Source organism: Bombyx mori, chromosome 6, assembly GCF_030269925.1.
Source record: "Bombyx mori chromosome 6, ASM3026992v2".
Taxonomy (NCBI): Eukaryota; Metazoa; Arthropoda; class Insecta; order Lepidoptera; family Bombycidae; genus Bombyx; species Bombyx mori.
Genome location: NC_085112.1, coordinates 12749331 through 12771324, shown reverse-complemented (window position 1 = coordinate 12771324; position 21994 = coordinate 12749331). Strand labels below are relative to the sequence as shown.

General features: G+C 34.1%; 1 protein-coding gene across 1 annotated transcript; it reads right to left on the bottom strand.

The window, feature by feature from the left end:
• Window positions 1-726: 726 nt before the first annotated feature.
• On the bottom strand, window positions 727-17145 carry LOC101739861 (protein zwilch). The gene is made up of 14 exons (XM_038011776.2): window positions 16917-17145; window positions 16706-16760; window positions 16367-16508; window positions 15561-15798; window positions 14532-14696; window positions 13262-13407; window positions 12084-12298; window positions 10479-10558; window positions 9148-9371; window positions 7784-8006; window positions 6520-6643; window positions 1971-2115; window positions 1421-1557; window positions 727-1160 (listed from the first exon to the last, which is right to left on the bottom strand). Exons 1-14 carry the CDS (start codon window positions 17046-17048, stop codon window positions 1042-1044), a joined length of 2145 nt encoding a protein of 714 aa, XP_037867704.1. The 5' UTR covers window positions 17049-17145; the 3' UTR covers window positions 727-1041.
• Window positions 17146-21994: the final 4849 nt, after the last annotated feature.

Genomic DNA, 21994 nt, shown 5'->3' with positions numbered 1-21994 from the left:
CCACTTAATACCAGGTAGGCTGTGAGCTCGTTCATCCAACTAAGCAATAAAAATAATAATAATATTAAACCAGTTGATTCGGATGGTTCGCAGTCGAACCGAAATGAGAGGCATGCTTTAAGTGTGAAAAAAGCTAATGCAATGCCGGTAGCTGACCTAATTATGTACCCTCTATCCTGTGTAACGTTATGTAGTATAGTAGACACTTTCTAACAACTAATTTTACAGCATTCCATGCCATTTGCCAAGCATCATGGTAAATACAACCAGTTATTAGGGATAGTACAACTGTAATTATTTGAAATACTTTACTATCGAAAACAACCAAAAGAGACAATATTACGATGTTTTTTCTTTCGATCAAGTCGAAATCTTGTTTTTGGTCAACTGACCATTTTGACACTATTGTTTTTAATTGGCGAACACGAGCAAGTAAAGTGAATAACAGGTAGAAAAATATTTATTAATACATATATTCAAAACCATTTCAATTAAATATATAAAAAACCATGTTTCACGTAGATAGATATAAAAACTACACAACCATATTCTATCTATCATTATGTGGTTCTGAAAGCTTGGGAGTCTATTATTAGATAGCATTGTATGGCTCTTGACAATAGGGGTAAATCTAGGAAAATTAGTGTTCGGAGCTGACAACACTAGCGAATTCTCAAGGCGTGATAGAACTGAAATACTCATAAAGGTTAAATAAAAATAAATATCTTTAAAAAAAATCTTTATTAAGTAAAAATGTATAATATTACATATAATAATACGTAATATTGTACATTAAGCTATGCTTAATCTCTATATTTACAAAAATGTTTTACAAATAATTACCTAATCACATTTCACGTTGACATCTTGTTTTGATAAAATAATTTAAGCCTACGTGCGATAGATGGCGTTGTACTACATTCTGATAAATGTTTAAAATTTAGCTTAAAACAAGCATGATATGGGAACCTACCCGCGCGGGCTGCCAATACCATGCTCTATCATCCAACAAAACTTTCCAAATTTAAAAGCTCTTGTAAATTATTTTAAAATTATTTTATTCATCATCTTATTACTAATATATTTGTACTTGGTGATGTAATATTTCAGCTCCTCAGCTGCTGTAATGGTCACTTCTGCAACTTCGTCAACAGGTGGCTCTGTAATAAAAAATAATTTTGTAACGATTGATATTAGAATATTATAAACTTTATTTACTTAGTTAAAAAAACAGCACTCACTATTTACGTAAATTAATTGCATATTCATATTTAATCGTAAGGATTATACGAAGCAGCAAATTAAAATAGTACAATCACCTATGTCTATGCTATAACTATAAATACAGCAAGCCAAATTAGTCAGCAGTTAATTTAGTATAATAGAAAATTATAAGTTAAATATATAAATAAAATATTACCTAAATGTTGCCAAACTGAAGGCGGAAATACTGGCTGTTGTGAAAACACGTACACTACTTTAGATTCCTTTTTGAAACATTGTTCTGTTTGACGTTCATTACTTGTCATTTCGATGCGATACCAGAAAGCGGGTTTCCTAAAAAACAAAAAATAAAAAGATGTGTGGTGTCGTGGGACAAAGTTCTATTCGAGGTATAAAGAAAATAAACCTGGAAGATTCGCAACAACCCACGGTCAGTCGGTAACGTGCGAGCTTATTGTGGTACACTTCATTCACGGTTGTTTGCATAAGAGTTAGTGTATTGCGCAAACGAAAGCTCTGAGATCGTGGTCAATAAATGATAAAAAAATGTTATTTTTTGTACGTTATTACAAAGTTAAGTCGTACACTGTGTGCATTACTAAAAAATCTTACGTTACGGACGTTTTTTCCCGGTTAGGGTACCCCTCCGCATCGTCCCATAAGGAGCTTCGTTCCAAAAAGTCTTAATTCCTCAGTCTCATACACACCAGACACCGTATCGGGTTCATAACAGGTGTTTTACTTACTTCAAATGATCTTGTACTATGTTGTTTGATATTGACATGACAATCCTCTGCACCGGATCGCTCAGAAGCTGTCCAACTGTACGAATCGGTGATTTATCCACAACATAATGTTCTAGAAGCTTCGATGCTACAGGCTTTAGACTTTCTGGAATTCGAAATAGGTTAAATAGTTTCAATGCGAGACAGTAATGCAATTATTTCATTGTCAAGCATTGCAAATTAAATTTTACTACTGTTAGAGGTGGGGCGGTGTTTGTCATTTGTTTTTTTTTATTGCTTAGATGGGTGGACAAGCTCACAGCTCACCTGGTGTTAAGTGGTTACTGGAGCCCATAGACATCTACAACGTAAATGCGCCACCCACCTTGAGATATCAGTTCTAAGTTCTCAAGTATAGTTACAACGGCTGCTCCACCCTTCATAGTCTAGTCAACAAGTTCAAAAACGTGTTAAATAGACATAAAGCTCCTAAAAATATGTACGATAGCTCATTGGATGCGGAATGATGTCTACAAAAATGTTTTTTAAGGGCTTATTAGCACATACAAAATTGCGATTGTTATAAACAAAATAAGATTAAAAAAAAAGGAATTTGGTTTTTCCTTAATAATTTCTAAAATAATGATATTTAAGGAATTTTGAAAAAAGGTCCTGAAAGAGGAGGAAATTTCCAATAAAAAAGTCCCAACTCCCGGAATTCTATCTCTATTATTTATAAAAAAAAATTAACGCTGAAAATAGCGCTCCGCGAGGTCGTTACGGCATAGGCGCGCCGTCTAAAAAGCCGGTATATCACCTAAAATAATTTTTTTATAGTATTAAATAACAATTTAAAAATTTGAATAAATTATGGTGTAATCTAAACACTTGAACGAAAAAAACCTCGGTGAGAAAAAAATTTTGTATCGATTTTTAAAAAATTTACACCATTGTTAATTAACTAACTTTTTTCCAATCTCTGTTTTTATAAATTACGGTATAAAAGTTTCAATAATTCATCTATAAATTTTTCCCTTCGTGGAGCTCTTATCATTTTAGTTCTTAATAAAGTAATGCAAAAAAATATTTTTAATCTTTATTATTTTGATAATTATAATTTTTTTTAATTAACAAAAAATTAAATTTCTAAAAAATGTTATGAAAAATAGTTTTTTTCCGTAATATCTTAATATTTCTGTTTTTGCATCTACCATAGGTATTAATTAACAATAAAAAAAAAATTTTTACGCTATTTGTTAAGAAATTGTTTATAAACAAATAGACTATTTTGATATTTTAAAAAAAAAAAAGTTACCGTCTTATTGTATAGGTGAAATAATGATTTAAAAAAAAAAAAAATTCTTAAATAAATGTTTTAATTGTTTAAAATCGTTTTTTTCATATTTCAATTGTTTAAATAATTAGTTAAGAAATTATTTTTTTCTTAAAAATCATCATTGTCCCTTTTCAGCGGATTAACAAAGAAATACATTTTTTTATAAATAATTTCATTGTTTATTAACTTAATAATTTGTTATAAAAAATTAATATTAATCGTTATATTTTTTTTCGAAAACTACAAAAAAATACAAAAACAACCATACATAACAAAATATAGAAAAAAAAATTTTGTATTTTTTACAGCATTTTTAGATATATGATAATGAAATTTCAGCCGTTACATAATTTGTCAAGTTATAAATTGTTATAACTTTTAAACTATAAGAGATACGGTAAAGGACACTCAGGTCATTTTTATAAAGGATTTATTTATCTTTAAAATAAATTCAAAATCGATCCTGTAACTATTGTTTATCAGTTGTTATAAGCATTTGATAAATAAATGAAAACTGATCGATAGCAGAATGTAAATGAGGTAAGTATAAATTAAAACTAGTATATTATTTTAACAAAATTATATATTTCTATGATTTATACGTAATTAGAAAGATATTTTATCATAGAACAAAAAAGTTTTTGGGTCCGTAGCTGTATTTATATTATTTAACAAATTATAAGCTATGAAATTACAAAAAATATCAAAAAAATCTTAAATTTTTATAAACAAATGCTTATAACTGATAAACAATAGTTACAGGATCGATTTTGAATTTATTTTAAAGATAAATAAATCCTTTATAAAAATGACCTGAGTGTCCTTTACCGTATCTCTTATAGTTTAAAAGTTATAACAATTTATAACTTGAAAAATTATGTAACGGCTGTAATTTCATTATCATATAATATCTAAAAATGCTATAAAAAATACAAATTTTTTTTTTCTATATTTTGTTATGTATGGTTGTTTTTGTAATTTTTTGTAGTTTTCGAAAAAAAATATAACGATTAATATTAATTTTTTATAACAAATTGTTAAGTTAATAAACAATAAAATTATTTATAAAAAAATGTATTTCTTTGTTAATCCGCTGAAAAGGGACAATGATGATTTTTAAGAAAAAAATAATTTCTTAACTAATTATTTAAACAATTGAAATATGAAAAAAACGATTTTAAACAATTAAAACATTTATTTAAGAATTTTTTTTTTTAAATCATTATTTCACCTATACAATAAGACGGTAATTTTTTTTTGTTAAAAATCCCAAAATAGTCTATTTGTTTATAAACAATTTCTTAACAAATAGCGTAAAAATTTTTTTTTTAATGTTAATTAATACCTATGGTAGATGCAAAAACAGCAATATTAAATATTACGGAAAAAAACTATTTTTCATAACATTTTTTAGAAATTTAATTTCTTGTTAATTAAAAAAAATTATAATTATCAAAATAATAAAGATTTAAAAAAATTTTTTGCATTACTTTATTAAGAACTTAAATGATAAGAGCTCCACGAAGGGAAAAATTTATAGATGAATTATTGAAACTTTTATACCGTAATTTATAAAAACAGAGATTGGAAAAAAGTTAGTTACAGTCAAAACCGTTTACTGCGACATCGGTTAGAACAACATGCCGGTTATAATAACCAAGAACAAAGGTCCCGGTTGAATGCCATATGACCGCCTTATTAAAAATATTGCTTTATACGACATTGCTAATAACGACATACCTCATAAAACGACCACATTTAACTAATATTTCGGAGTATTAGATCTGTTAGAACGACCGGCTAAGCTGTATTGTAAACAATTTGAATAGGTATTCACATCTGTCTTCAATGGCTATTAAAATCAGGAAAGAAAACAATAGGATTTAGTTTAGTGTAGGGTCTTTTCTAATTCTTAGAAACAAAACACGTGCATGCAGTAGAGTCAAAGTCCGCTTCTTCATATCTCTTCAGTTAGTTTTTTACTTATCTATACACAAGACGCACCAAAACTTTGTGGAATTATTGGTGAAATTTTCAAAATGTCGCAAAGAAAAAGAAAACAAATTAATATTGAAGAAAAATCGCGTATTATGTAAATATATTTTTCCAATAATTCCCTATCGATTTGTTTGTACTTGCACGATACACATTAAACGTCACCGGTTGTTACGACTATCGGTTTTTACGACTGAATATGAGCAGTCCCTTCGATGTCGTTATAACAGATTTTGACTGTAATTAACAATGGTGTAAATTTTTTTTAAATCGATATAAAAAATTTTTTTCACCGAGGTTTTTTTCGTTCAAGTGTTTAGATTACACCATAATTTATTCAAATTTTTAAATTGTTATTTAATACTATAAAAAAATTATTTTAGGTGATATACCGGCTTTTTAGACGGCGCGCCTATGCCGTAACGACCTCGCGGAGCGCTATTTTCAGCGTTAATTTTTTTTTATAAATAATAGAGATAGAATTCCGGGAGTTGGGACTTTTTTATTGGAAATTTCCTCCTCTTTCAGGATCTTTTTTCAAAATTCCTTAAATATTATTATTTTAGAAATTATTAAGGAAAAACCAAATTCTTTTTTTTTAAATCTTATTTTGTTTATAACAATCGCAATTTTTTATGTGCTAACAAGCCCTTAAAAACATTTTTGTAGACATCATTCCGCATCCAATGAGCTATCGTACATATTTTTAGGAGCTTTATGTCTATTTAACACGTTTTTGAACTTGTTGACTAGACTATCAAACCGAAACTAATTACTGCTTCATGGCGGTAGTACCTACCCGCGCGGACTCAGAAGATGACCTACCACCAGTAATTACGCAAATTATAATTTTGCGGGTTTGATTTTTATTACACCGTGTTATTCCTTCACCGTGGAAGTCAATAGTGAACATTTGCTGAGTACGTATTTCATTAGAAAAATTAGTACCCGCCTGCGGGATTCGACCACCGGTGCATCGCTCGATACGAATGCACCGGACGTCTTATCCTTTAGGCCATGGCGACTTCTCAACTCACTAATATAGGACTTTCTGTGGTCTTCGCAAATCGCAGACATAATATGAGCCGCAAAAGCATCTTTTAATTTTCTTTTAATTATAACTCGTGTTTTTAATACGAGAAAATAGAAATTAGATTGATGATGTTGACGAATTTATACAATATAGTTTAAGTAATATTGTATGTTCTACAATCGTATGGTTACTGAAATTTCCCTTACCAAAGTCAGATCTAAGGCTGGTCTCTGCACGATATAAGTGTTCTAAGCAGACGTGTACTTGAGCGAACTTTGTTAGTAAATTCTTCCAAGGATTTATGTCTATTTCGTCCGTTATTAAGGGTACCTTAAAACAAATTGTGCATGTTACTATACTGTGAGGCAATGTGGATCGGTACCAGATTCCTGCCTTCCCTGAGACCAGTGATCTTAGAATAATTGTTATACCAGATATGATATGTTATACCAGAGTGTATTTAAAACTGATTTCTTGGATCAAACACTACTAAAAATTTTCAATGCTGAGCTAATTATTCATTAAGCTCATGATTTCATTATTCTACTAAACTTTTTTAGTTTGGTGAGTGAGAGAGAGAGAGGGTAAATAATAGAAATAAATCTCCCACTTCGGAGAAATAATTAAAATTCATTTTAGGTAAGCTGTCTCAGGTTTAAGAGGACTCCATTAACCGCTTAATCCCTCATCTTTAAGAGACGAGATTTAAGTGTCAATTGTATTCTATGGCGGCTGTTTCACGCGTGACTGCTTCGTGGTAGAAATAGTTAGAGCTAGTGCTAGTATGTTCCACGGAGAGTGCTCTGAGGAATTGTACTACTATCGCACCCGCCCGCCACTGGAGTAGAGTTCATTCATACTACCTGGAGGCACTGCGGTCATCCACAGTGCGTTTCCAGAGATCTTTATTGCCACGTACCATCCGGCTATGGAATGAGCTCCCCTCCACAGTGTTTCCCGAGCGCTATGACATGTCCTTCTTCAAACGAGGAAAGTACTTAACGGTAGGCAGCGGCTATATCCCTGGCATAGCTGAAGTCCAAGGGCGACGGTGACCACTCAACAACAAAAAAAACCTAGCCGTAAGGGCTTACAATTTGCTCCACCGCCCAGTGGCATTAGGCATTTTCAATCTTTCACTGTGGAAATTGTTCGTGAATATTCAAACACCGGCACAGTCGCAACATTCGATACGAGAACACCGGACATCTTATCCTATAAATCAAGATGCTTTCATCAAAACTACAATTTTTTTTATTTCTTAGATGTGTGGACGAGCTCACAGCCCACCTGGTGTTAAATGCGCCATCCACCTTGAGATATAAGTTCTAAGGTCTCAAGTATAGTTACAACGGCTATGCCACCCTTCAAACCGAAACGCATTACTGCTTCACGGCAGAAATAGGCAGGGTGGTGGTATCCACCCGCGCGGACTCACAAGAGCTCCTACCACCAGTAAGAGCCTCGTACCTCATTAACGTCCTTCTTGTCGCTGACGAGGCCGTGCTTCTTCAGGGACGCGAAATCATCCACGGTCAACTCGTTGGTATCGTCCACGTAGAACGAGTCCGCGTCTAGTCGTATCGAGTTCTCTCCGGCGCTGAGACTCTCGAACGGGTTGAGGGTGAAATCGCCACCGCTCATCGTCATGTCTTGTATCGTTTGGTTGATCTGCTCTATTGACTCGTGGCTCCTGTCGAACGAAAGTTTAGTATTAGTATAGTATTTTACTGGTAGCAGGACCTCTTGTGAGTCCGCACGGGTGGGTACCACCACCCCGCCTACTTCTGCCGTGAAGCAGTAATGCATTTCGATTTGAAGGGTGAGGCAGCCGTTGTAACTATACTTGAGACTTTAGAACTTTTAACTCAAGGCACGGTGCGCGCGCATCGTAAGACTTCACTCTCATCAATTTTTCATAACGCGCATAAAGAAGTATAACTTCAAAAATATACTGATTCTGACTCTGATTTGTCTTTTCATCTGATAAGTGATTGATGGTAGCAATAGCTGTTTTTAGTACTTTTTCTGGCATCAGCCCACGGACGTGTACTGCTGAATATAGGATCAGGATCTCCAGCATCCAGCGGATTCCAGTGTCTTTCGTCGGTAGGTTGCGGATCCACCTGATAAGGTCCATGGTGAGCCAGCACGTCTGACGGTAGTGAGAGGACTACACAAATTACTATTTTTAAGGTATATTACAAGCCTTAATAGATATTAAAACATGTTTCATAAATTAATTAAGACTATTTTTAATTATTATTATTTTCATTACATTATTATTTCTGAAGTTTCATGTTCGCCAACATCTGAATAGTATGCCAAAGAAACATGAATAGTTTTATAGGAAACTTGTTAGGTTAAAAACTCAACGGATGTCAAAATAGTTGATGTTACTTAAATATGTCCTATTATTCAAACTAGTGGTCCCCCGGTAGCCGAAATTCGACTATAATTAGTTGAAATTATAAGTTTGTACACTATTATGAGTCTATTCTACTTTTTGACACTACACTACAAGACTACACTATAGGCAATAAGAAAAGTTTGACAATAAACAAATAGTATGCATGCATGTGTATGTCAAATATGTACTAGTGTGTGTAATGTTTTATTTTTTATTGATAAAACGTAATTTTATGCATAACATAAAAAAAAAAATGAACATTTTGCACTCCTTCTCTATATTTCTCTATAGGTGTGGGAAATTTCATCATCTGTCCGTGCAATTTATGTAAAAAGGGTAAAACGTTTTTGCTTTACGTATTAATATATAGATTGTTTGTTGCATGTTGGAAGATTAATAATGATATGTATATTCAAATACATACCTGGCATCCGTGTTCCAGATGCCTGCTATATAGAAGGAATGTTCCAGAAGGGACATTACTTTGGTGTACTCCCACATGGTCTTTTCTATACCGACTTGAGCGACCAAGGATAGCGCTTGCGGTGGACTTGATCGAAGATTCTTCAAGACCTTGGACGTTTGAGAGTGACCTCTGGATAGTTTGAGAACTATTTTCGACAGGAAGGTTTTGTTGTTTGCGTCTATCTGTAATAAAGCAAAGTACACATTAGCAAAGGTATCTAAGTATATAATGATGAAAAAAAAAATGCATTACTATACAATTCTAAGACATGCAAATTTTTTTATTTTTTTTATTGCCCTTGTAGGCAGACGAGCATACGGCCCACCTGATGGTGAGTGGTTACCGTCGCCCATGGACTTCAGCAATGCCAGGAGCAGAGCCAAGCCGCTGCCTACCGCTTAATACTCTCCACAAGCCTCGTTTGAAGAAGGACATGTCACAGTGCTCGGGAAACACCGTGGAGGGGAGCTCATTCCATAGCTGGATGGTACGTGGAAAAAATACCTCTGGAAACACACTGTGGATGACCGCAGTGGCTCCAGGTAGTATGGATGAACTCTACTCCGGTGGCGGGCGGTGCGATGGTAAAAACGAAATGCCGGTATCATCTCGAACAATTCCTCAGAGCACTCCCCAAGGAATATACGATACAAAATACAGAGGGAACCGAAGTCCCTCCGCAGACCCAAAGGTTCCAACCGATCCGTGATTACATGTTTTTATTGCTTTAAAAGACAAGCATACATTCCAACTGATAGGGAATGTTCATTGGTGCTTGTGCATACCAGAAACATTAAGAGCTGAGTCGCTACACACAGCTAGTAGCAGTTGGTTAATATAATATATAAAAAATAATCTATCAAAAATCTGGATCGCACTATTGACAAATTCAATATTAGGGTCCATATATGTATATACAACATTGGGTCCACTTAGGCGGAAAACTCGCTCGGTGAAACACCTTCCATTTGAGGTCTCCTATTACGTATGACAACGAACATTAAGGACAACGGAAGAATTCATTCCTGAGTCGAATGGAATGTCACAAATAGATGTCTGGGAACCGACTGACATGACATGAAATTAAATGTGTGATGAATTCTATTGAGGATACCTTGTGTTGGTTTTTTCACATTAAAATCATTGCATCCCGCTATTTGTGATTTCAGTCTCCTTAATAGAATTTTTACAAAACCTACAAAAGGATTTTTTTGTTTAGATGTTGTTTTCATGTTTTTTTTAAACTAGTGTAGGTATTTTTAATATGTATTAAGATAAGGTGCACTTACAAATGGTCTAATTTTTCCAGAGGATATGAATTTAAGAGCTTCCAATAACAATGTTATGAGTTCTTCGGCTGTTTCACAATCTAAAAATAGACATAAACCATTCTTAATCATTCATCATCATCATCATCATCATCATTTCAGCCTATCGCCGTCCACTGCTGGACATAGGCCTCTCCAATAGATTTCCAGTGCGACCGGTCCATTGCCACCTGCATCCAACGAGACCCAGCGCTTTTTACTAGGTCGTCGGTCCATCTAGTAGGTGGCCGTCCCACACTGCGCTTGCCAGTACGTGGTCGCCACTCCAGGATCTTTCTGCCCCATCGACCGTCCTCTCTTCGTGCAATGTGGCCGGCCCATTGCCACTTCAGTTCACTAATTCTACGGGCTATGTCAGCAACCTTCGTTCTTCTACGGATCTCCTCATTTCGGATTCGATCACGTAGAGAAATGCCGAGCATAGCCCCCTCCATAGCTCGCTGCGCGACTTTGAGCCTTCTAAAAAGATCCCTAGTGAAGCACCACGTCTCCGAGCCGTAAGTCATCACTAGTAACACACATTGGTTGTACACCTTTGTCTTAAGGCACTGAGGTATTTTGGACGAGAAGACGTTGTGCAGTTTACCGAACGCTGCCCAGCCGAGTTGGATCCGTCTACTGACCTCTCTCTCAAAGTTGGACCTACTTAATCATTCAAGAAACTAAAATTATACACAATATCTTTATTTATGAATATCATGTACATTCATAATATATATATTTTTTTAATAATGCACTGCTTGTTAAATATGGATGAATTGTGAACCCGAATTTGCCACTTATGAGTTACATATTTACTGTGACGATAACTATCAGGGTATAGAATATAATAAGAACTATAGTAAGAACAGAATCGCGCTAACGATTTTTTACGATAATTTTGCTTGACCAGCTCCGAATAACATTTATACAATCTGTCTGACTGACTAACAACAAGTGCTCTTGGTGAATCTGCTCAGTGGAAGAACTTTTCTTTCTCGTTCTCTATAAATTAAAATCAGGTTTTTTTTTTCAGCTTTTAGTGATAATGGTTAAACATGAACAATTAACAATTATCATTATCATAAATGGAGGGCTGCCAGGGCTTTTTTATTATTATTTTATTGACCTCGTAGGCAGATTTTTTGAAGTCCTCGTGGCCTAAAGGATAAGAGGGTCGATGCATTCCTATCTAGCGATGCAACGGTGTTCGAACCCCGCAGGCGGGTACCAATTAACAAATGTTCACGATTGCCTTCCACGGTGAAGGAATAACATTGTGTATTAAAAATCAAACCCGCAAAATTATAATTTGCGTAATTACTAATGATAGGACCTCTTGTGAGTCCGCATGGGTAGATACCACCGCCCTGCCTATTTTTGCCGTGAGGCAGTAATGCGTTTCGGTTTGAAGGGTGGGGTAACCATTGTAACTATACTGAGACCTTAGAACTTATATCTCAAGGTGGGTGGCGCATTTACGTTGTAGATGTCTATGGGCTCCAGTAACCGCTTCACAACAGGTGGTCTGTGAGCTCGTCCACCCATCTAAGCAATAAATAAAAAAAAGTCAAACATAATCATTACCTCGCAATATATCCCACAGTTTGTACGTGAAGTCATTACTTGAGCCGTTCATGTTCATCCGAGTCATGCACTGGCCGAGGCTGGTCGTGTCCTCGTCGACGCAGAGGCAGCCGCCGGCCGGGCACTCTGCAGTGTAGGCATAGAGTTCAGTTTCGTTCAGCAAATCGGTGAGGCGTTTAGCGTTGTTCGGATGTTTCGCGTTTTGAATATTGGCTCTGGAATGTTAAAAGCGTCGGTGGTTTAATGTGCGACACGACCGGTGCACTGAGGAATGATACAGACAAGAAGATACCAATTTCCACCATAGCTGATGAAACGTTGATATTGATAAGCACATCTGCCAAACAGGCGCCATAATATTTTTTATCTATCCTTGAAAGAAAAATTAACTTTCTAATTTTTGGAGTTTACTCCTTTAGAATCGATTTACATATATAGGCCCGGGGTATGAAAATTATGGGGACCAAAATCGTACTAGCATGTCACACGAAATGCGTTATGCGCCTGATTGCGCATGTCACACGAAATGCGTTATCGCAGGTGACGCCGGGCTGCTGCGCCGGCAGTCCGCCACAAAGCCTCGTACTGATCGCGCGTTTCTCTCATTATTGTATTTTCATATATTTGTTAGTCGTTTGTTTTGTGTCTCGTTAATTTGTTAATAATCTGTAGTGTATCGTGTTGTCGTAATATAGAACTATTTCTCGTATTGTTTCGTTTAATTTTTTATATCCAGTAAACTCCAGTCGTGCGTCGGAGCGGACACACACACTTTTTTTATTAGTTTTTATAAGTTTTAATCGTCTACAACGACTTATTTATTCATTTTACGTACAATATTGTTTACAGGGGTCATACAGCATCAAGTCATAATAGCAAATCAAGTAATAATAATAAAATATCTAATTTTGAAATGCATAAGCCTAATTACTATAGTACTAAATACTATACTATCAGCTGATAGCTGAAAGCTTTGGGTATTTTTTACAAAAAACAATTATATTCAAATATCTCTAAATTGGTTAGATTTATGATAGGGTGTTTCATAGTCAAATCAGTCAGGAACGATGTAAACTACACGCCCTTAACGGGAATAGGTCGACTTAACCTGTAACCCTGTATACTTTATGGTTATGTGAAAAGTGGTGTAATAGTAATTAGTAATGGTTTAAAAATACCTTATTTGAGCTGTCTCCAAATTGACAGTATTGAATCCAGCCGCAGTCATGTCAACTAATATCTGATTGAGATTGTGTAGGGCGCATACGGACTTCCACACAGCATTGCATGGACTAGCTAAATGTCCAACTACCACCTCCTGCTCCTAAACGAAATTATATTAAAATATATATAAATACCTAAATACTAATACCTAAATATTAATACTTAAATACTAATACCTAAATTAGATGAATTAGGTAGGTTGAGGATTATTTCTAGATAGAACAAAAAAAATGTTTTGCAAGCATTTTCTTGGAGACTACAAATTTCTTGTAATCAATGTGGAAAAATTTAATGACTTGCCCCCATATATTCTACATAAAATCTTTTAAGACGAAAATGGAATTTAATAAATTCTAATGATATAAACGAATTCATCTCATGGTTTGAGCAATTTATGAATGAATAGTTTCAGGTAAAGTTTAGTTTTTTTTTTCTACCTAATCTGATGGTCTAGCGAGACCATATCAGCGTAACCTTAATTAGTAGGTGAGTTCACGGGGCTCAAACCTGACGATGTTGCTAACACGAACCCTAGCAAGAGCCGTGCTTCGCAGAATATACCACCGGATCGGAAACGCGATCCACTGAGAAGATCCGGCGAAAAACTCAGTGGGCTGTGTCTGTGGGTTAATTTACTCACCGAGCCTTTCGTCGCAAGTGACGGGTTCGACGAGAAGGATGACCGGTGCTTGGAGTACCTAGAAGCACCGTTAGTGGATCGAGGGATCCCAAATGACGTGTTTTGGGTGAAGTCGACTGTTTACCATTTGGTCTGCAGGATCGGCTATGTAGTTTCTGGCGGCCACGATGAGAGGATTCTCATGTCGTGCCGCTTTATAGAAGTGGCGCATCGACGCCGACTGTAGATACCTACTGATGGACTCTAGGTCGTCGTGTAGGTCGTTATTCCTGACGAACCACGGGGCTCCGACGACTATCTTGCAAAAACGGTATTGAATAGTTTGAAGAAGATTTCATAATGAAAGTTTCTGTAATTGAAAATACATTATTGACATATTATTAATTCTAACTAAGATGGGTATTTTTAATATTGATTTTATGGCTATCTCTAAATTAATGTACTTACTTCTTTATGTCTGTCTACTATGTTTGAATTATTTGTGAATTACTCTATCCTCATGCCTCATAATATCTGGTGCAACTTATGTCGCAGAAAGGGAATTAACAAGAAACAATTAGTAATATAATGTTATATGTACTTACAAAAAGCACTTTACAGCTAATGTAAGGTGTCTGAAGGGTTTTCGTATTCCATTCACACTTTAACTGTGTTAGGCCGCTGTGTGGGACATTTAATAGTTCCTCTGAATTATAGGAACTATATGATACTCCGGTTATTATGTACTTGCAGTCTATTGTAATATTTATCTGTAAAGTAATCATATATCACATTAACCCTTTCGAGACTCCTGGTATTCCATATAATATACAAATATATGTTTTATGAGAGTAAATACTTTTAATAAAGTTATGTTTGGTTCACACCAATACCACATAGTCCCTTTGTAACATAGGAAAACTTAAACATCTGCTGTGCAACTCTTACCGCAATCATGTTAGTGATATAACTGGAAGATGTAAGAGGTATGCTCAAAGTCAAATTCAGAGATATACAAATATAATGTCAAGACTGTGACATTGCACTTCATTCAAAATGTTTTGCAACTTATCTTATACCTAAAATATTTTGTAATTAGAGGTGAAAATCGAAATTAATATTTTTATATGGAGTTGATGGTACACTTTAATTATTTTTCTTCTTTATCATTGCACTCTTTGCCAAAATGTTTGTGTCGTTATTGGGACAGCTTTATCATATATCCAATATCCAACATCCAACACAGCACAAGACCACCACCACCACCACTTTGAGACAAAGTTGTATAGTGGCTATTTCATTATTGAAATTGAAATGCTTTGCAAGACGGTTGAACCTATGTAAGTGGTTTAAAAATCACAATGAGCAAAGATCGTATTCCTGACTGCACCAACATAGTTGATGAGTGCGAGTGCGCGTTCTGCAGAAACGCGGGGCCGGCGCCCTACGATGTTAGGAAATAATGTCTACCTTCCACTGTTCTGTCTATCTTATGATGCTATATTAATCCAGACTGCCTGACAAAAGTTATGAGGGGAGGTATACAATATATATTCCCTGTAGCCAAGGTGCATATATATATATGTGTGTATGTACCTTTGCTTGTATGTACATTTGCAGAAAACATAGCTTACCGAATCAGTACTCAAATTCTCTTCCTTAGCATAGTTCTCTACCAATTCTCCAATATCGATGTCTTCAAATCCACGAGACCCTTCGTATGTCACAATACCTCGTTTAAACTTTTCTTTATCTGGTTGAACATATAGTAACAGAGCTTTGATTTGATCTGTAGGCGTGGTTAGAATCCACATTGGCAGTGTTTCCTCTGTTGATTCTAAACGGTTAGAGTTGTAAAGGTTAGCAATTTCTCTGAAAATATGCAATAAAGGCTTTCATTACAAATCCTGATTGTTGCTGCCTTCAGGCTATTCAATTTGGACTAAGGTACTTGGGACAGCTAGAGCTTTTGTCGGCATTCGTAAAAAGAGCTTAGAGAGCATTATACTCTTCAAATAATCAATTACCATTAAAGATAAAATTCGAAGGTAAATTAGATACAAAAATAGGTTGAGAAATGGCCATAGTGGCTTGAGGATGCAGTCACTACCAGCCTCCCTATGGAATAAAGATACACAAACATCTTGGTTTATTTAACTATTGATTTGAATGTATATTTTCAACCCTAGCTACAGCCAATGAGCAAGCACTTAACACTCTCACCGCCACCTATATATAGAATTTGTCGGTGCGGCAGGCCGTGCGGTCCGCCGGCGGTCGCAACTATACCTATGGTACCGTATGGTGGTGAGAGTGTTAATCCAGGGTGAAAAATTTTATTTTAATATTTTTTATTTAAAAATTATCGTCAATATATATTATATTGCCTGCCTATATTTGCCAATATAAATTGTATTGCCTATATTTTATATTTACATACCTTGCTTTATCTATGCTTATAGGACCATGGGATCCTTCCTCTTTAGTCCATAACTGTGGTTCATCAGATGAAAAGGTTTCATCAAGTACAGTGTGTAAACTCAAATCTAGTTTGAGTGGTGATCCAGTTAAATCAAGATTTTCTAAAATGATTAAATATTATTGATATAATACTAATAGGCCATACGTCTAATATATATACATGGACAAGTTAATGATACCCAGAAAACAGATGGTGACTTGAGTATATGTTTGGTTTTGATTGTGTATTTTAGACCTGTCTCAATAATATAAATTTCCGATCTTTATATGAAATACTTGTTTTTTTTAACGGACTTACCAGATTGTTTGTTAGTGAATTTTTCCCCAGTTTCATCAATAAGCATCTGCTTGTTCTGTGAAAATATTTTGCACAATGAGTGATAATTTTGGCAATAAACGTAGTAGGTAAACAATATTAAAAACAAGAAGACTTCATACTGAACATTTCAATTCTTAGTTTCTTTTTAGTGTATTTTATTTAATTGTAATTATAAAAAGTACAATCTTACTTTTTCATACACCATCACTATTTCCTTATTATCTTTCGTGTACATTCCAACGTAACTTGGGCTTTTTTGTTTTTCTGTACTAAAATATGTATTAGAATAATTATCTATCACAGGTTTAAGTAATAAATCCATTACTAGAAATTAGATTCTAAAGTTAATATACAAACTATGATGAATTTAGTCGTTGAATCTCTAAATTTCAAATTCAAAATTCGGATATTTTGATCTTGAGCATTGACTTTGACAGTACCATGACATGGGGTAAATTGGGATCCTGGGGTAAATTGGGACAAACCTGCGGAAGATTCTCAAAGTACCTGTAGCACGGAATCTACCTAATTTTGTTTATGTTAATATTTATCAATGTATAGAAGAAAAACCAAGTTAACTATGGAAGTACTAAATATGAGTTAAGTTGGTCCCAAAAATTCGTCAAATTAAATTGAAAATAGTGGTTGAAAAGTGCGTTTTGAAACAGCTTAAAGAACTTTTAAAAAAAGTAATATTATCGTTGTTTTTTCTATAAGATCACACTTTATATAAGTTTTTAATACACCTGGAAATACCACAACAAACGGTAAGTTGCAATATTCTTATTTTAAATACAATATTTCGACAAAATAAAAAATGTATATTTTTTCCTTTCTTTTTGGGGAAAATTGGGACGTATGTAGGGTAATTTGGAACGAGACTGAAACAATTAGGGACGAGAAAACACAAAATTGGAACGCCAAAAGACAAAATAGGGAAGGCTTGTTAGGGTTGTCACTGATATCTTATAATAGATTTTTTAGCCTATACTATCACTTAATTGCGTGATGTAAAGAAGGTTAATGTGTTTATCAGTTAGTTTATGTTAGTATTATAGGTAAAAGAAAAGTATATATATAATTACTTTTTTTCGCGACATTTACCTTGTAATATCTGCCCGGTCGTATGTTCTTTATAGCAATAAAAAAAAATAAAAGTTAAAAGAACTCAAACGAATCAAAACTTTTGTTATTTCAGAATCTATTCACGCGTCGAATCATGATTTTGTTAACATTCACAACGAACACACACAAATAAAAACAGGCCTCAGATTTTAAATGTAACATTAATTAAAAATCCGAGATATCCAATTATGAGTGAGTGAATTAATTGAGTTTAGTTATTTAGCTTAGAAATAATTTCTTTTATTTTTGTTATTATTGGCAGTAATCAGATAAAGCTGTTTTTTATCTTATTCACCTGATATCTTACTCTTGCTCAAAGATCATTTTGAAAATGTTGATTAAATAAAATTGTATTAATGCATTTCCAGTCCTTTTGTTTTCTATTTTTTATTCTATTTTATGATTTTGTTTCAGAGTTGTGATTTTTAAGAAAATTTAATAATAATTTTCTAAAATATAACATGCACATACTTTTTTTGATCATTGTATTGTTGATTATCATTCACGTCACATCGCTTCGGAATAGAAACCAGCTTAATTTACACTATGTTGTGTATTGTGCTTAAATTATGGATTGTGTAAAATTATGGATTTCGGTCCATATAAATAATTATATGACACCTACCTATATATCGCAGTACTGCGAGTTGACAACCCTTACAAATATCCCAATTTAACCCTTAACCGTGTCAATTTACCCCGGACGCTGGGTAAATTGGGACGGCCATTATTTTACCGATTATTTCTTTAAAATGAATAATTAAAATAATGTAACGGTTTTTATCACCTAGGTACGTTCAAGACTCAACTTATTTCTTTGGTTGAGCAGTGACTATTTAATTGGAACTATTTTAAAATTCAATCTGAAGGTCGATTTTGTCCCTATTTACCCCATTGTACGGTAGTAAGTAGTTCTATTCTGTTTTCCTACTAAAAAAGCTAAGATATCTTACCATACAGCCTAATATTTTATAATGTGGAGTGAAATGAAATGAAATGAAGATTTGAGACAATAATCGACTGGGATGAAATTAAATGAAATGAGGTGAGATGATATAGGGTGAAATATTATATCATGTCAGTAAAATGGTGGATAATTATTGAAACTTTTTCAGTGGACTTTTGGAAGATCCTCAGAAGCTACGTCCAGCGGTTTGTTTCATTTTCCCACATTTGTGTACTTTTACAGATACTAGTCAGTTAATAAACCACCGTTACTACATATTTTAACCTGGAGAAGCACTAAATAGACAAAATATAACAAATCACACAACTCCGCTTCTAGCATTCCCGCCAAAAAGTCCTGACTTTGACATTTGACTAGATAATTCGATTTTTCCAATAAGAAAAGCGAAGGTATCACATACCACAAACTCTAATCTTATAATTTCACATTCCTTTTATGAAAAATAAAATGAATAGAAAAAAATATATTAATGAGGTGAAGTTGATTTATTTGCGACTGTAATTAATTAGGATCAAATTAAATGAAATTAAATGAGATGGGATAAAATAAAGTCTCATTAAAATAATATGATAAGTGAGTGGATTTTTTAAAAGAACTCGAAAACCCATGTCCAGTTATTTTGTTTGATTTGTGAGCTTTTGCAGATGAGTTTATGAAGTCTAAGTTGAAGTCGTTTATGTTAAGTTTTGTATATAACAGCTGACTCACCCTTCAAAGCAGATCGTAGTACTTCTTTCCAGTAGAAAGGTGGTAGGTAGAAGGTGTTGAATGGGAAGAAATTAAATAATCTCTCAAACAAAATCAATCAAGAATTTATTGAAAGGGAAATTAACTTTTTGTCAGATTCCAAGAATTCACGTTCAGCGCATACAGTCTTATAACCTTACAGATAATGAAGGTTAATAGGTTATTTATGTCACTATTATTATATACTTAGACCTGAAGACCACTGAATTAACAAACAAAATAATTCAAACAACTTGTTGTAACTATACTAAGAACTCATTCAGCCTTAACTCACCTTGGAACTCATATCTCAAGGTGGCGGCATTTACGTTGTAGATGTCTATGGGCTCCGGTAACCAGTTAACACCAAGTAATAACAAAATAAAAAAAAAACCTTGGATTTCCGCCAAATTTTTATTTTTTTATTTTTATTGCTTAGATGTATGGACGAGCTCACAGCCCACCTGGTATTAAGTGGTTACTGGAGCCCATAGACATCTACAACGTAAATGTGCCACACACCATGAGATATAGTTCTAAGGTCTCAGTATAGTCATAACGGCTGCCCCACCCTTCAAACCGAAACGCATCACTGCTTCACGGCAGAAACAGGCGGGGCGGTGGTACCCACCCGCGCGGACTCACAAGAGGTCCTACCACCAGTAATTACGCAAATTATAATTTTGCGGGTTTCATTTTTATTGCACGATGTTATTCCTTCACCGTGGAAGTCAATCGTGAACATTTCGACACCTCCTACGTATAATATCGTAACTCTATTTTATCAACTTTACAGTATCGCAATTCAAAGTTATGCAAGCAGATTTTTGATGATAGTGAAGTCAAATCAGCTCATTTAAGAATCAAAATTGGCATACAGATATATTTTTAGGAACGGAATATTACTACTAAAAAGGTTTTTTGAATTTTTTGCTAGAATTTCTTAAAAGTCACATACGGTTTTCTACTACGGTTAATATCAATGGTATTTCGTTGTATGTAGTACTTACTATACTTTACGTTGATATATATGTAGGATTAAGTAGGGTATGTTACACGTACGATAACTTACATTGGAACTAATCAAATAATAATGTGTCTTGGGTTACAGTTACCATAATATACAATGGAACAAAGACGTTCATAGCATAAGTGTTATTAAGGGGAATAATTAAAATAAAATAATTATCTTCCATTATACTGAAATATAATGTATTTCGTAATCAAAATAGTCCAAATAAACATTCCCTCTAAGAAAATAAAAATATTTATTCATTACTTGAATATTCGTAAAAAATTCAATCAGTATTGTGCAGTCTCTCAAATCACATAGATTCAAATTTTCAGTACAAAAAATAAAAAGAAATTATTAAAAACTATGTAATATTAAAAAAAAAATACGTTAATTATTACAAAATTAGTCTGTATCTAAATCCGGAAAACTGTCGTTACCAGTATCTGGTAGGCTTTGGACAAAATCATAATGAGCGCTGGATATGATTTGAGATTTGCACATGCTCATCAAACCATCTTTTTTCACCTGAGGTATCATCGGCAGCCTATTGGCATACAGTACATCAATATCGATTACACATTGTCTCCTGGTAGACGCTTTTATACATAAATTATGGTAGTCTTCGGCAGGTAAATCATATTTATATAATAATTTATAAGGATCTTCAGGTTTTAAACACCTCTCTTATTTTATTCCATTGAACTTTTTCTCCATTATTACTTTTAACCCCATTGCCCTTTAATAACGTTTTGTAATAAAAAAAATCGGTGTATTGTAATTCTTCTACAATATAAGGCTTTCCTTTTTGCTTAGCCCAGTGTACTAAACAAAAACACTCAAATGGTGTATAAGCAAATATATTCTTGGCACATTTTTCTATAAAGGTGTGAACGCTATCGCCTTAATTTTGGTTATGACCAACTTCTAAAAAACAATGATGTATTGTCACTTTAAAAATAAAAGCGGCAACCGAAGCTTGCTTGTACCTTGATCCTTACGTTTGGAGATGTACTCATACAAACAACTAGCCACTTCGTTTGCCTCGCGATTCCCTTGGACTTCATGCCACATAAAACAAGTACATTCCTGTTCAGCCACATTAAAAACTGTAAAATTAAACATTTAAAGCTTTCTTTTATAATAAAGGATACTTATAGTACCATTTGGAGCAGTAAGAACTTTTGAAAGTCGAAAGTGGCGACTAATAGTTTACCATCTGATACTTTGGCCAGTTCTTTATCGGTCGACTTTTTTGGCGAGCTATCTCTTTATTTTTCATATGTGCTTTATATAATGTGCTTCATATAGTGTCAGACTAGATATATTCTTATAGATATGACACTTGTCACATCGGTATTTCTTTGGCATATAAAAATTAATCTTAAAGTCGTTTTTAACGATGTCGCGATATTGCCGTTCAGAACTAGCTTTTGGA